This window comes from Ostrea edulis, chromosome 9, assembly GCF_947568905.1.
Source record: "Ostrea edulis chromosome 9, xbOstEdul1.1, whole genome shotgun sequence".
Taxonomy (NCBI): domain Eukaryota; kingdom Metazoa; phylum Mollusca; class Bivalvia; order Ostreida; family Ostreidae; genus Ostrea; species Ostrea edulis.
The window spans coordinates 54,361,759-54,377,421 of NC_079172.1; the positions used below are offsets into that span (position 1 = coordinate 54,361,759).

Here is a 15,663-nt window from a genome sequence, read left to right on the forward strand (position 1 = left end):
ACGCAAAAAATGTTATCATCGCTGACAAAGAAAAAACATAACTTTTCCATTTTATTTCTTACAGAATAAAGGTCTACTAGAGGAAATAATTGTATTCACGATAGTCAGGTCAGTAAAACTTACATGCAGCTGATATATGTAGTATTTAATCATAGGCGGATCCAGGAATTTGTGAAAGGTGGGGGGGGGGGGGGGTCTAGCACTTGATCTTTTACATACTTTTCACACCCTCCACCTCTACCCCCATCAACCCGTTGTTGGTGTACATAACATTTTAGGGGAAATCGTGAGACAGTCTTTTATACATGAAAATGTTAATACTACTTGTTTCCAAAGTTCTAGTCATTCTAATTTCCATACTCGGACCTTATTTCGTAATGAAATATAAAAAAGATTTTTAAAAAGCTGATTTAAAGGTTACTCCCAACAGGCTGGGGGCCACCTAGGCCCCCGGAAGCTAAGGGTAAATTGTGCAAAATCCTGCATTCTGAGCGTTTCCTGGCACTTCTTTTTCACTTTCAAATTGTCTTATGTTACATATACTATTTAAGAATTCTTAAGTGGTACTTGTATCTGACGAAAATGTCGTAATTATGTATCAGTGTTTCGTCTTATTTATCGTAGAATTAAATGATATAATGGCGTTGTTAAGTTTGAGTGATGTAAGTATCCACCTTTCATATGTTTTTACTTTAAGACTGTTAAAATTGAATAACTCTTAAACTTTTTGATCTGCAAATGAGGGGGGGGGGGGGGGGGGCTTTAGATCCACCCTTGCTTAAAGTACTTCTTTACATACGTACTTTTCACTATTCCCCTGGTAGATTTGAAGATCCAGGCATTGTGTTTGTCCTCTCTGTCTTTTAAGTTTTATTTGTCTATGAAAACTTTAAAATTGACAATAACACTAAACCAATTTATAATGCTTACCTAACTAGTTACGGCTGTCTAAACTTTTGTTTGCCTGGATTTTATTTACGACTTACCTTGACCAGTCACCTACATCTCAAAATGTAAATGGTAGTATAGCATTTTAAAAATGCATTGTATTTGCTTTCACTTTAATTATGTGTAGATTGTGTATTTTTTCAGAATGCCAAAACTATTGATAAAAGGAGCAAATGGAATTGAAATGCACATTGAATGTGATGCAGCAACGAAGTAATGTCTTATATCTGGTGATACAGGTAGTAATTTTTTTTGGAATAAACGTTTATTAATGGAACAAATGCATAAGTAGCAAGCTAGCTGCAATAATGTAGCCCTATCTGATTTTTTTTATTCTAATAAATTATGTTTTCGTGATTTCTCCCCCCCCCCAAAAAAAAAATTGGAGAGGGCTACATTATTGCAGGTAGTGGCAAGTAAATAGTCCTTGGTTTTACTGGTGTTCATTTTAATTTCCAGAGGCAAATCTTAAAATTTCTGGATACTAAATGTCTTTATGATGTATGTCCTGCAGGGGATCTTTTTTTCTTTTGGGTTCACAACCACATTTTCATAAATATGAATAATAATTTTTCGCCTCTTCTGGAAACATAGGTATCTAAAATGGCTTTCATGTCAGCAACTTGTTACATAGCAAACTGATTGAAATCATATCCTCTGATCAACTCACCTAGATCTCTATGAGAGGTAAGGAGACCCTTCTTGTGTAGCCATCTAAGGGTTTGATTTTAATCAGATTGGTTACATAGGACTTATATAATCAAAGTTTATCTTATTACCATTTGTGAATATTAAGATGAATATTAATAGAAGATAAGTTCTGCATTTTTAGACCCTCAATTAAAGGACATGATAGTTCAAATGCTCATCGCGAAGCAATGTCCCGAGCCCACGGTATCAACACCTTCAGCAACATCAAGTGTAGATAATTCAAATCCTAAATCTCAGACTACACCACAGTTGAAAGCACCAGGTCCATCTTCATTCACCCCACCATGTCCATCTCCACCCGTGGCTCCTCCCCCCTCAAGTGCCTCATGTAGCTCATCCTCAAGTGATGAAATCTCAGCTGCCAGTGTGCATGTGTGGAAAGATAAACAGGAGGATATGCTTGTTCACCTGCGTCATGAGAGGCAAGACTTGTTTGAAAAAAACCCAGAAATCATGGAACTTTATGGAACCAAATAGCAAAAGATTTGTCCAACATTTTTCACATGAAAATAACACCAACACAAGCCTTAAACAAATACAACAACTTAAAGAAGCGATGGAAAGAAATTATTGATTCGGGAACGGGGACAGAAAGAAAGTATTTCCGGTTGAAAGAGGAGTTCGATTTAATGTATGGAACGAAACAATCATCAAAACCGCCTTTTATAATGGACAGCATTACCGGTAGTACATGTAACAGCAGTGAGTCAAATGAATGTCCTTTTAGTGACAAAACAAAAACCACCTCAACCAATTCAAAGAGTCCTAAGAAGAAGGCGCAAAAATGTGCAAAAAAAAGGAAACAGGCCCAAGAAATATTGGACCACCTTGATGCTAAAGAAAAAGAATTCAGTGAGAAAATTGAAAAATTCCATGCAGAAAAGATGTAAAGAATGGACAGGTTTCTTGATTTATTTGAGAAGTGTATTGATAAAAATGGAAATTAATCTTCTGTACATTTGCAGACTAGGCTATTTTAAGGTGCTGTATACTTATAGTGTATTGATTTGACAAAATTATACAAGACTCAGGATCAGATTGATCATTTTATGGAGTCACATAGGTGACTTACTATTATTGGTCTTTAGTATGTTTATTTGACAAAGTTATAAGACTCGAATGATAATGTTACATAGGTGACTGTTATTGGTCTTCAATATGTTTGACAAAGTTATACAAAGCCCAAATATGGGGTTTTCTTTATATCAATCATCTAAGAAGGTTGTTGAAATCAGTATTTTTTTTTTTTTTTTGATATTACTTTTTTATAAATCTTGTTATTGTTTTTTAAGTTTATTACACATAAAGATATATGCGTTTGTTACAATCAAATATTTGATTATAAATTTTGGAAAAAAAAGTTTCTTGTCTTCAATAGTGTTTTGTGAAACTAAATAGTACATAAAGTTTTCTTGAATTACAGAAAATTTGGACTGCAGTTTATCTATGCTGCATTGTCAAATTAAACTGTTGGGGTAAAAGTTTGTTGGAGAATCACATTATCATGCTTATTTACTATTATTAAAATGTATTAATATTCTGAAAGATATGGGTGGGAAACTGTAAACAAGAATTTTTTATGGTTGGCTTAAAGCTGAATTTTTTATGAGAGGAACTTGAAGAAAACAAAATGTCAGAGATTGATAAAAACAACATTCTGAAATTTGGTAATTCTTTATTTGGTTAAGGAATATTAACCAACTGGAGTCTACGAAGAACCCCAGCATGACCATTCTGGTAAACATTTTCAAACTGGTTAGGATGATGTTCAATATCTTGCTCAACAAAACCGTCGATGTCATCATTGTACTGAACACACAGGTTATGCAACACACAAGATGCATAAATCAGAGTACAGATTTCTCTGTGATTATGCAAAGGTATATCACGCAATCGCCTGAATCTTCCTTTCAAATATCCAAAAGTCCTTTCTACGTTTTGTCTAACACTGGAGAGTCTCTTGTTGAATTTAATTTGCTGTCTTGTCAGTTGTCCCACATTTTTGAAGGGCGTGATAAGCCAGTTCCTTAGTGGATAGGCATTGTCGCCTAATATGTAGAAATTTGGTGTAATAAGTTCCCCTGCCTCGGCTCTATGGTATAGTCCAAAGTTTCTGAGCACACGTGCGTCATGGACACACCCAGGCCAACCTGTATAGCAGTTCAAAATTTTCATATTGTGGTCCACAACAACCTGAATTTCAATAATGAAAATCATATAAGTCTAAGAAAGGATCTAAAGTTAACTAATGTTATATTTGTCAAATTGATCAACATTTTACAGAATTGTGAACTGAAGTGATATCTCTACAGCACAACTAGTTTACCTGCAACTGAATTGAAGGAAATCCTTTCCTATTATAATAATCCTTCTGTCCTTGTAACGCACTGGAAATTCGTATGTGGGTCCCATCTATGAAACCCACTACGCCAGGAAGAGAGCACATGTCCTGAATTTCTATTGCAGTACGCTGTTGTTGTTCAGGGGATGGCCATTGTATCACCTGTATGAATTTTAGTATTATGTACATATTAGAAACTGCATTTTCTCCTAGAATCACAATTATAGCTTTTATAGTTACATATAGGAATACATTCCAAGGATGATCTGCGTTTATTTTGAATTTTACTTACAGATATTATCACTATGATCACAGCTTTGCAAACCAAGGGTTATGACTTGTGGTCCATTATATTCCCAGAGTGTAGTACTGTAGTAGACTGATTCATACCTATTGGCTTGCAAAGATGACATTATCACCAATGTATTTGTAAAAATCTGCAAAACATGCAGAGAGAAGAAGCTGGTTTTCTTTACTTACCCTGTCGCTAAGCTGCGCTAGTGCTTCACATACATCTTTCACAATTCCATGCACTGTTGACATTGAGAGGCCAAATACATGTGCCACTTCTCTCATGGATGCTGTATTTGCAATATACCACAATGCCACTAATAACTGCTTGTCAGGAGGCACATTCACTTGAGGACCATGGCCGTTTCTTTGGAGAGTGTGAGAAAGTTCGTTCAAGATGGATGTAAACAGCTCTCGAGATAATCGGAAATGGGTTCTGAAATCATCGATATGCTGCGGTTCGTCCATCAACTCCACAACGTTTAAAACGCATCCTTCAACTTTTGGCACGCATTCTCGCTTTGAGTATAGAGAAACAAAATTCTTTTTCCTGTCTTTACACTTGTGAACATGCATGCACTCTACTTCGCTCTCGTCATTAAAGATTTCCAAGAATAAAAAAGAAACACAGTTACTCACAGCCATCTTGTTTACAATAGTCTTAACTAAAGTAAATTCGATCAATGTCTTGTATTACGCATGCGCTGATTTACTTTCGCATTTAACTATAGTTCGTGATCGAAGTCAACTCGACTTCTTCGCACACATGGAGGAGAATAGAGAAATAGAAAGTCTTTGGAGCGAAACCATTGACGATATTATCTTGTCTCAAGCTACAAATGAGATTGAGTGCGAATATTTATTTGGAGAACTTAGTCTGAGTCAGTTATTCGTGTTTAGTATGGGCAATTTTGATCTGGAGGAACCTCATACAGTGGTCTGGACAGTGGTTGTTTTTTTTTTTCGAGTTTTGTGGGCAGGGTTTGAAGAAAAGTGTGGGTTATGTACAGATAACCCACACTTTTTAACAAAAGAAAGCACGCCAAACTATGGTACGACTCATTCTTGTACCATAGTTTGGTGTGCTTTCTTTTGTTAAAAGTGTGGGTTATCTGTACATAACCCACACTTTTCTTCAAACCCCGCCCACATTCTGGAAAAAAAAACCCATCACTGTCCACTGTATGAAGTTCCTAAAGATCATCATTGCACATATCAAACACGGACAACTGACTCAGACTAAGTTCTCCAAATACATTATAGATATTTGCACTGAATCTCACTTAAACATTGATACAAGATAATATCGTCAATGGTCTCGTCCCAAAGACTTTCTATTTCCATATTCTCCTCAAGTCGAGAAACACGTGTACGTAGAAATACGGGTATCATTTATAAAGAGTTTTATAAAAGTCCCAGTCACGTGATAAGAACGCGTTTGAGAGATAAACTTGTTTAGCGGACAGAGTGAATCAGACTTGTGAAACACATATGGTTTCGCATCTTACAATTCTTAATTTTTTCTCTCTCTTATGTTTCACCATTTTTTAAAATCTATTGTATGTACATGTAAATGTTTTTCCAGCCAATTTAGTCAAAATATGTATTAGAATGAAGGATATCAAATAGGATTTTCAAAAAAGTAACCACCATCATCAGTTGAATATATTGCTAAATTTTTAAACAGAACAATGCACGAATTTGGGTTCTTGGAATTTTATTTGAATTTTTAAATTTCAATTCTTTAAAGCCAATACCGGTACTAAAAGTCGGAGAATGCGTAAATGTTAAATAAAAATATTAAAACCAACAGTCCAAACATTTATATGCACTTTAAAAACGGCCTTTTAAAAACAATTAATGAACATTATGCATTTTTCGGCGATAGACAGTCATTATGATAGAAATATATGGTGTACAAAGTGTAATGTAAAGACACAACAATTGGCATCATATTGTAAACAGGCGACCGCGCTTCCGAAAGCTATAATAAAATATAATGAATAATAGTAAACTATGGTACAAGTCACTTAACCCATATAATATTGTTGATTTATGTGCAGATACCCGATGGGTGTGGTCATAATGACCACACCCATCGGGTATCTGCACATAACCAACAATATCATATGGGGTAACTACTACATAACCAACAATATCATATGGGGTAACTATTACATGCATTGTCATCGTATTCGTGTTGTGTTCTTGTGTACGTGGCGTCACGTGTTTGTTTTGTGAATAGGGTTTTGCTGAGTTGTCCAGGAAATGCATTTTATGAACAGATTTGCGAATTTAAGCAGTTGATGAGTGGAATTTGTCATAGTGAATAAATGAGGAATTTCTTTTTCTTTACCATTAAATTAAAAAAGCCATCGTTAATCTTGAAACCGTTGAGAAACTCTACGTTGTCAGTTTGAAAATTTACATGAAAATGTACATTTTATGTTTACAAATTCCAGAATTTTTTTTTAGGTCACCTGAGTAAACTCAGGTGACCTATTCCAATCTGTTGTCGTCCGTCGTCGTACGTCGTCCGTTAACAATTGAACATTTTTAACTTCTTGATAACTACCAGTCCAATTCTTTTCATTTTTGGTATGAAGTATCTTTGGGACAAGAGGGACATAAATTGTAAATTTCAAGTCTCTAGCACCCCTGGGGCCTTAGGGGCGGGGCAAAAACTTCCCAAAATTCACCAATTTTCAAAAATCTTCTTCTCAAGAACCACACATGTGTAATAAAAACTAAATGCATGGTGATGGACAGCAGGAAGGCCTCTACCAAAATTGTAAATTTAATGATCCCTGGGGTAGGGGTTCTGACCCCAGTGCGGGGCCAAACTTGGTATATAGTGTTTATGTGTAAAACACTCAAATAACATCTTCTTTAGTGCTGTTGATACTATATTAAAACTAAATAGATATTAAGGAGGAACAGGTAGTCCTTTACCAAAATTGTAAATTTGATGATCCCAGGGGTAGGTGTTTTGATATCAGGGTGGGGCCAAAATGGTCACTTATCAAATGTGTGAACAATAGACATTTTTAGGTCATTTGAGTTTACTCAGGTGACCTATTGCAATTGGTTGTCGTCCGTTGTGTGTTAAAGGACACATCTCATGTTTTCAAAGTATACAATATTACATGCAGTTTGTCTTCTTTATGCTCATAGTAATTCATTCTAATAGTTCGTTCGCCGAAATTTTGCGATACTTAAAGCTGACATGAATATAGTATAATTCTATATGTCCGCCATATTTCTTTGTTAATCCGCCATATTAGTTGGATATTCTATTGTTATATGTATCAGGGTTCGCATGGTATATAAGGGGGCGAGTTTTGCTACGCTTCACTTCACATCAGTGTCTTCCATTTACCTGTGCGGGTAGCTTCGACAGGTAACACGTACATCTCCGACACTAATTTATAGGACATCAAGAAGAAATGAAATCACGTTTTGAAAAACCATGCAGTGCTCAAAATTACAATAAACATATCGTACAGTAGTAAATCATTCTAAAAGCTTTGGATAAATATATATAGAATGTCTTTTCTTTATGTGAATGTGCGTACATTTGCAATAAATATGTCAAAACTATACAAAAACGCGGAGAAATATTTCATTTATTATCTAGATCTATTGATGAAATGGAATAAGCAAAGGGTATAAAATCTATACCATTCACACTTACTTCAAGCAAAATGCAAATACAATGTACATAAATGCTACTGTACGTATAAAGAAGACATGGTCATGTATGCTCGCCATGAAAAAGCATCGAATGTGGATGACTATTTACCTGGGTCTACTCGTAATATCAGCAGAGGACCGAAGATGTACGTGTACACTTGTCGAAAATACTCAAAGTAGTAGTAAAACTCCATTTATTAGCATAATCCATGAAACAAAACGATACACACCATTTGTATTCCAACAGTAAACAACATTGTCCATTGTACAGACTGCGACACACTTAGCCCGTGCCGATCAGCTATCTTCAATCAGGGGAAGTATCAGAGTATAATATTTACCCTGTATTGTGCATGAATCCTTATACAGTATAATTTACTTGTCAGAGTATTGCAGATTTATAAATCAGGAAACCATTTAGGTACATAAATTGTTTGTGCATAGATAATTTGCACATACAACACTGCGCGAGTGTATGGGAAGAGAGAGAGAGAGAGAGAGAGAGAGAGAGAGAGAGAGAGAGGGGGGGGGGGAGATTCAAACGATGATCTTGTAATAATCGCGCTCTTATTAAGACAAATGATATCTTTAATTCAATATAAGAGAACAGTAACTCAATATTGCTCTCATTAATTGATAATACAGATTTATTTGATTCATTTAAAGCACACAATAATTAAAAATTAAACATATCTTTAAATAATGTTATTTTCAATTACTTATATATCTATGCCCTTTTGCTTTATTACATTCTGCGTTGAACTTGACGCAAATTGTAGTAATGCAAAATGTAATAATTGAGTTTATCATATGCGTAGTTATCAAGCACATAGAATTTTTTTTTTATTTAAACATATTTTATTGAGAAACTCAACAAGATTGGACAACAGGCATAGCCTATGTAGCTCTCCCAAATACAAAGGTCAAGTACAAAGGTACATAGAATCAAGGAGAGGGGACAAGAGTGTCTGTCCCCCACCTTTGATAACAATATCCATTTTTTGTTTTGTTATTTTGTTTGTTTGTTTTTTGATGTTTTCCGCCACACTCAACCAATTTTTCAGTTATCTGGTGGCGCCCAGTTTTTGTTGGTGGAAGAGAGAAACCAGATACAATGTACTTGGGAAGAGACCACCGACCTTCCGAAAGTAAACTGGGAAACTTTCTCACTTACGAGCGCGAGCGGGTTTCGAACCCGCGCCGACAGAAGTGAGAGGCCGTTATTTTGTAATGCAAGTAAAAAATATATTGGGTGACACCCCCCCACCCAAACTTAACCCCAGCTTGAAAGTTCTGATATAATAGTAGAAGACACACACCACCACCAATTAAGAAAATGAAGATATTATGAGGCACTCATAGTAGAGGACTCTAACCACCCCACCCTACCCCCAACGATGGAAGAAAATGAAGTGTAGGGGGAAATTATTGAGGCAGTCAAAGTAAAAAACTCTTTTAACCCTTCACCCCCACATTAGGACTTTGAACATCGGATAAAACATCTTGGTTTGTTTGGGTTCTTTGTTTTATTTTATTGCTGTTTTCATTCATCTTTTTTAATTATTATTTTGAATGGCAAGAAATTTTTAAGAATCCAATTTTCCATTTTTTCTCTTCCTGTTGTACCCCCCCCCCCCCCCTGAAAAATGACGATACGTGTGTGGTTATTACATGTAGATTTTGCTTTTCAACACATGCATGCATACTAATTGTATGGTGTAGAATTGCACCCTTTACCAAGTTTTCCTTCATTTACACAGTGTAAGGAATGGTAAACCAAAATCACAAAACAAAATGCATAAAGGCCAAGATAGTTTTAAGCGTAGGAACTTCATTCACGAATACATAAATACATGTATTCAAAAAAATCGCATGCATGCATTGCAGGACTATAGCATATGTGTGTTTTAACGTTTCTGTAACATGCCATAAGGATTATTTTCATTTCGTAGATCTGGCGCAATGGATATATTCTGAAAATAGACATACCGCTGTACGTCTAAATTTCAAATTCAAATGTATTCGATAAGATGTTAGTATTCATAAATCATTAAAATTCGTGTTGAGGTTTTATTTGATATGATACAGTGTCAATCTACTGTAATGCATTAGTAGGATATGCAAAAGGCAAGAGTATAAACATTTTCTAGTATCGATATCTATATGATCACGAAAAAACACTATATAATTTATATCCGGATTCATATGCCGATTTAGATATCAATAAAAACAAAGCTGTATAGTGTGGGGGAGGGGGTTCTAATGGGTCTGATGAAATTAAAAGAAGGAACCCCACATTTGCATTGAAACTAGATGTACTTCAAAATGAATTCATTTCTGCTCTGACTGAAAGCATGATTCTAAATTCGGGAACGAATCTTGCATACAAAATAATTAATAGGGGAACACATAAATTCGAGCTCCTTTGGAATTTAATGAAATGCAGATATGCACCTTTCTTTCAACACGAATTGATATGTTGTTTCAGGCACGTACACAGGGGGTTGGGGTGGGCAGGGAGGCTGGGCTGGTCTGCTCTCCCCACTTTTTTGACAATTTACTTTTTTCCGTTATTCTAACATACAAAGTCAGTATTTTCTACATGCACAGTTTAAACTGATATTTTTTTTTTCATTTGTAATGAATTCAATTATAAACATCAACTCCTGTAAGTTTTTAATATATTGTCAATAACAAATTTTTAAATAGCTGGAATGTTTTAATGCTTGTAAGCTTACCATTATATCAGTGATCAATTTTCTTTCCTTCTGTGAAATGATATATTGTACATCGAAGTAGGACTCTCTCTCTCTCTCTCTCTCTCTCTCTCTCTATCTCTCTCTCTCCTGTTCAATCAATGAATATGGACATACAGAGACCGTAAATAATTATGTGGTTCCCAAAGAAACAATAAAACTATATTTTCGTTTATACATTTCCTTTTATATGTGTCTTTGTGTAATCAACTGTTTATTATGGATTGCAAATGTAATACCCGCATTTTTAAACAGATGTATATTTTCGATCATTATTCCCTTATTTGTATATCCAAATTTGTATATAATCATCGATAAATTTTAAATTGAGTACGCAATATATCCCACCAGATGCTCAGTGTATATGATTAGATTCCCGATTTCTGTAAACTGCAAAACCTCGAACAGACAAGCATTCAATACAAGAAAAATGTTCGACTCTGACATCTCCCCTGATTGAAGACACCCTGTTTGGCAAGGGTGAAGTGTGTTGCAGTCTGTATAATGGAATGACAACGTGTTGTAAAGTTCTAACGAGATACAAATGGAGTTTATCATTTTGTTTCGTGAATTTATCAGAATAAAGAGAATCTAATATTTTCGGTAAGTACACATCTCCGATACCTGTTGAATAGACGTCCGTATTTGATACGGTGGGTTTTTTTTTTTTGGCGAATACACCATGTGCATTACATATAATGCATATGGCATGGACCTGTATTTTGCAAGAATTGATATAAATAATACATTTTATGCTCTTTGCTTATTCCATTCTATGAGTATGTATTTGACAAATGATTTCTCCGCATTTATTTCATAAGAAACTGCAAATACTTGCATGCACTTGCAAGTATGCAAGAAAAGCTTTTTTTTTTTTTTTTTTTGTGGCATTTTTTCCCTAAATTATCTAAACTTTCGGAATGTTGCATTGGTATACGATAAATATTTTGTAATTTTGAGCAAAGCATAATGTTTTAAAATGAGATTTTATTTGTTTCGCATTCCCTATATATTACTATCGGAGATGTGCACTGGTCGAGTCCACCTAGAAAAATCACTCAGGTGTGACAATCACATTTGGGGTAAATACGGGTTGAGTAAATTAGGCTACCTGACAGAAACATGGCGGATAAGATGAGAAAGGTGTACGTATTTATTAATTCATGTCAGCTTTAACCACAATACAGACTTCAATCTAAGCCCCTATTTCAAAAAGTCAAGTTAATTAGGTAGGTAGTCACGTGGTACAGTGACGTCACATGCGCCCTTCGGATTGTGAAAGTATTGCGAGATATTATTAAAAACTCAACTTTTAGGGGCCTAATTTATTTACCATGGGCAACATTTAAATCGATGTTGACAAATTGTCCGAGTTTTATATGTGTTCGCCACCAGTGCACACATATAACGATGTAAATACCCAAATATAGCGAGTAAAGCGTGTATGAAATCGGCAATATTGTGAGTAAATAATGTTTATATGGGTCGCTGTCTACAAACTGTTTAGGGATGTTATTACTTTATACATCTGTAATTGACGCTGTTTTTCTAAAATAAACAGTGCAATCATTATTTTTGGATTAGACAAATTATGATACGTTAAATTGTTGACAACTAGGCCCTATGCCAAGCTATTGTCACGCGTGCATTTCGGAATGAAAGAAAAAGACAACACACACAAATCAATACAAATATTCAAATTTAAAGTGGTAATCACATTATTTTATTTTGATAAAGCAATCTTATTACTATTTTTGAATTGTGATCTGCACGTCTTTAGGAAGTACGAAGTGGGAGCACGGCTTTATAGCCAACTGACGCACTCAAGATGCTACGAGTTCAATAAGGAAATAATTTTATAATTCAATTTAAAGTTAGGAAATACAATATTCTATTATTTGTATAATTAAAAGTTCAATTATTTTGTATCTTTAATTTTTTTCCCTTGTTTGTAAATCTACCAGTTGGTAGAAGTTACATTGTATCGTCGATATATGTTGTTACAAGGTGAAGGTCAGTTGATCCGAGTGTGTATTGAATTTGAAGAGCAAAACAGAATGTATGCTATAGGCCTACCAGTGCTTATAGCTTCGATATATCCATTTTCTCGCAGTTTATCAGGGTCCATGTCCAAGCGGTGTTTGAAAAGGTGACTGGGTGTGTTTTTTAAGGTAAAGTTCTTGCTCCAACAAAAAAATTATCCACGTCTTTTTTCTCGTACCTAGACCTTCCTTCGAAAAATTGAAAAATACTCAGTCTAAATCCTTTCCACCGACAACTAGTACACCCGAACACGGCACAAAACATCTTAATGCATTATTACTTACAAGCCGTTAACGAGATAATTGGTTTTTTGTCGATTAAATCTAATCTGTTTATGAAATGGCTATAATAGATGTTTTCAAACCCGAGGGCGCATATGACGTCACACATAATGGCGCGTAAACTAGCGAACGAAAATATGCATATCGCAAGATTTGAATTTCATCGCTTTCCAACTTGAAAACTACGCAAAATATTTCATTTAAAACACATTTAAAGTAGTTTTAGGCATAAAAAGAGTTAATTTTGCTGAAAAAATGAAAAAGTTTAGAAACATGCTTTGTGTCCTTTAACATTTTTAACTTCTTCAAATGGATTCAAATTCTATTCAAAAATCCTGTTTTTAGACTTAAAAATAATAATTGGCTCTCAAGAAGATGTACAATGATGCGAGGCATCCGTCAAGGGTGTCCGATCTCGGCGATAATTTTTCTGTTTGTTGCTGAAATACTGTCAATTAGATTACGTAATAATGACGAAATACATGCTTTTAAAAAGAAAGGTATGAACTGTGAAGTAAAAACATTACAACATGCTGACGATTGTACATTACCTTTGAAAGATATTACTTCTGTAAAATCAGCGATTAGTGAAATCAATATACTTTTAGTAAGTTCTCTGGTATGAAATTAAACCTTTCAAAAACAGAGTGCATTTTATTAGGACCACTGAAGGGTCAATATGCAGATATAGATGGTATTACAGTGAATGACACATGTGTAAGAGTATTAGGTATACATATTGGGCATGACAAAAATTTATGTTATAAAAATAACTGGACCAAAAAGATAGATGATGTAGAAAAGCTTTTTGAATCGTGGAAAAAAAAGAAAATTAACAATTTTTGGAAAGGTGTGTCTAATCAATAATCTTGCTATATCAAAATTTATATAAACAGCATCTATACTCGATTATCCAAAAGATCAATTATCTTACTAAAAAAAATTTCATTTTATTTGGAACAAAAAGGACAGAATTAAAAGAAATACGATGATTGGGAAAATATCTAAAGGAGGTATCAATTTAGTTGATATTGAATCCAAAATAAAGTCATTAAAGGCAGCATGGGTGGAGAAGATATATTCCTCCAATGCCAGTTTAAAGGATTTTTTAAATAGTTTTTGTATTGAAAGAAATATTGATATCGAATATACATATACTGAAAACAAATGCTACAGTTGTGAATGATTTTGAACTAATTAGCAATTTCAACAAGTTCTATACTGAATTATTCATATTTTTCAATTCATGCAAAAGATGCCAGGACATCAATGATATGAAATTGTATGAAGTTCTATGTCAACCATTGTGGTGTAACAAACTTTTTCAATATAAAGGAAAATGTGTATTTTTTGAAAATTGGATACAAAATGGTTTAAGATATGTGGTTGATATTGTTGATGAAAATGGTATTAAACCCATTGAATGGTTTTACGATAATCTTAAGAGAAAAAGAAATATTCTATGCGAATACAAAATCATGAGTAATATTTTTAGAAAGCTAAGAAATTTGAATTTTCAAGATTTACCCTATCAAAACATGCGCTTGAAACTCATCTTTGAAATTACATCAATGAAAAAAACTCTTGAAATAACTGATATATCATCGAAAAAGATGTATACCATTTTTGTTCAAAGGAAATTTCATACCCCCCTGTATCAATTCTACTATAGCAGAACTTTAAATATTAAAAAACCCTCCTGGAGTCTCATTTACAAACACAAAATCGTAGATATGTATGAAAAAAAAAGGCAGCAGAATTTAATTTTAAACTTCTCAATAATCTTCTATGTAACAAATCTTTTCTCATGAAAATAAAGAAAACCGAATCAAACATGTGTGAATTATGTAAAGAAAATGTTGAAGACAATGAACACTTGATTTTTGTGAAAATGTAAAGCATATATGGGAAATAACGGCAAAGGTTGTCAAATTTGACATCAAATGGAAACACATTCTTATTGGATTTTATTTTGAAAAGAACTACAGAATTGTCATTTTGAATAACGTAATTTCTACTATAGCAACTGTTATTTACAAATACAAGATGTACTGTAGAATCAAAGAAATTGAAGAAAGTACCGAAAATATATACATGCATGTTAAAGCTTCTTTAAAGATGTACTCTTATGTATACAAAAAGCTACATATAGATTTCAATGATATGTTTGAAAAAATTTGTAATATATTGTGATGCGATTATATATATATAGCAATGTTTTCTTGTTATCAAGACATGCGCCCGAATGCCTTGAACATTGTAAGGGCACTTTGAAGTATGAATAAACTTCGCTAATTCTTAAAAAAAAAAAAAAAAAAAAAAAAAAAAAAATTCTTCTTAATAACTACCAGTCCAATTCTTTTCAAATTTGGTATGAAGCATCATTGTTACAAGGGGAAATAAATTGTAAATTTCAGGACTCCAGCATCCCTGAGGCCCAAGGGGCGAGACAAAAACTGCCCAAAATTGACCAATTTTAAAAAGTCTTCTCAAGAACCACACAAATGTAAGAAAAACTAAATGTATGGTGATGTAAAGCAGGAAGGCCTCTACTAAAAATATAAATTTCATGATCCTCGAGGTAGGGGTTCTGACCCCA

At 34.1% G+C, this 15,663-nt stretch overlaps 2 protein-coding genes and 1 pseudogene across 2 annotated transcripts in view; 1 reads left to right on the forward strand and 2 right to left on the reverse strand.

Moving 5' to 3' along the window:
* LOC125659626 (2'-deoxynucleoside 5'-phosphate N-hydrolase 1-like) overlaps positions 1 to 15,663 on the reverse strand; it is a 370,196-nt gene that overhangs the window by 239,222 nt on the left and 115,311 nt on the right. The gene's annotated exons all lie outside the window — the stretch shown is intronic.
* Positions 1,798 to 2,722, forward strand: LOC130050566 (uncharacterized; annotated as a pseudogene).
* On the reverse strand, positions 3,318 to 4,952 carry LOC125656468 (putative nuclease HARBI1). The gene is made up of 3 exons (XM_048887101.2): positions 4,481 to 4,952; positions 3,986 to 4,162; positions 3,318 to 3,852 (listed from the first exon to the last, which is right to left on the reverse strand). Exons 1-3 carry the CDS (start codon positions 4,934 to 4,936, stop codon positions 3,343 to 3,345), a joined length of 1,143 nt encoding a protein of 380 aa, XP_048743058.2. The 5' UTR covers positions 4,937 to 4,952; the 3' UTR covers positions 3,318 to 3,342.

What these genes read in the sequence shown, in the direction of transcription:
- LOC125656468 (XM_048887101.2), bottom strand. Translation starts at nt 4,936, where the DNA reads ATGGCTGTGAGTAACTGTGTTTCTTTTTTATTCTTGGAAATCTTTAAT. An exon ending in TAGCGCAGCTTAGCGACAGG is followed by an intron (nt 4,163 to 4,480) that starts GTAAGTAAAGAA and finishes AAATTCATACAG; the next exon opens with GTGATACAATGGCCATCCCC. An exon ending in TTCCTTCAATTCAGTTGCAG is followed by an intron (nt 3,853 to 3,985) that starts GTAAACTAGTTG and finishes ATTGAAATTCAG; the next exon opens with GTTGTTGTGGACCACAATAT.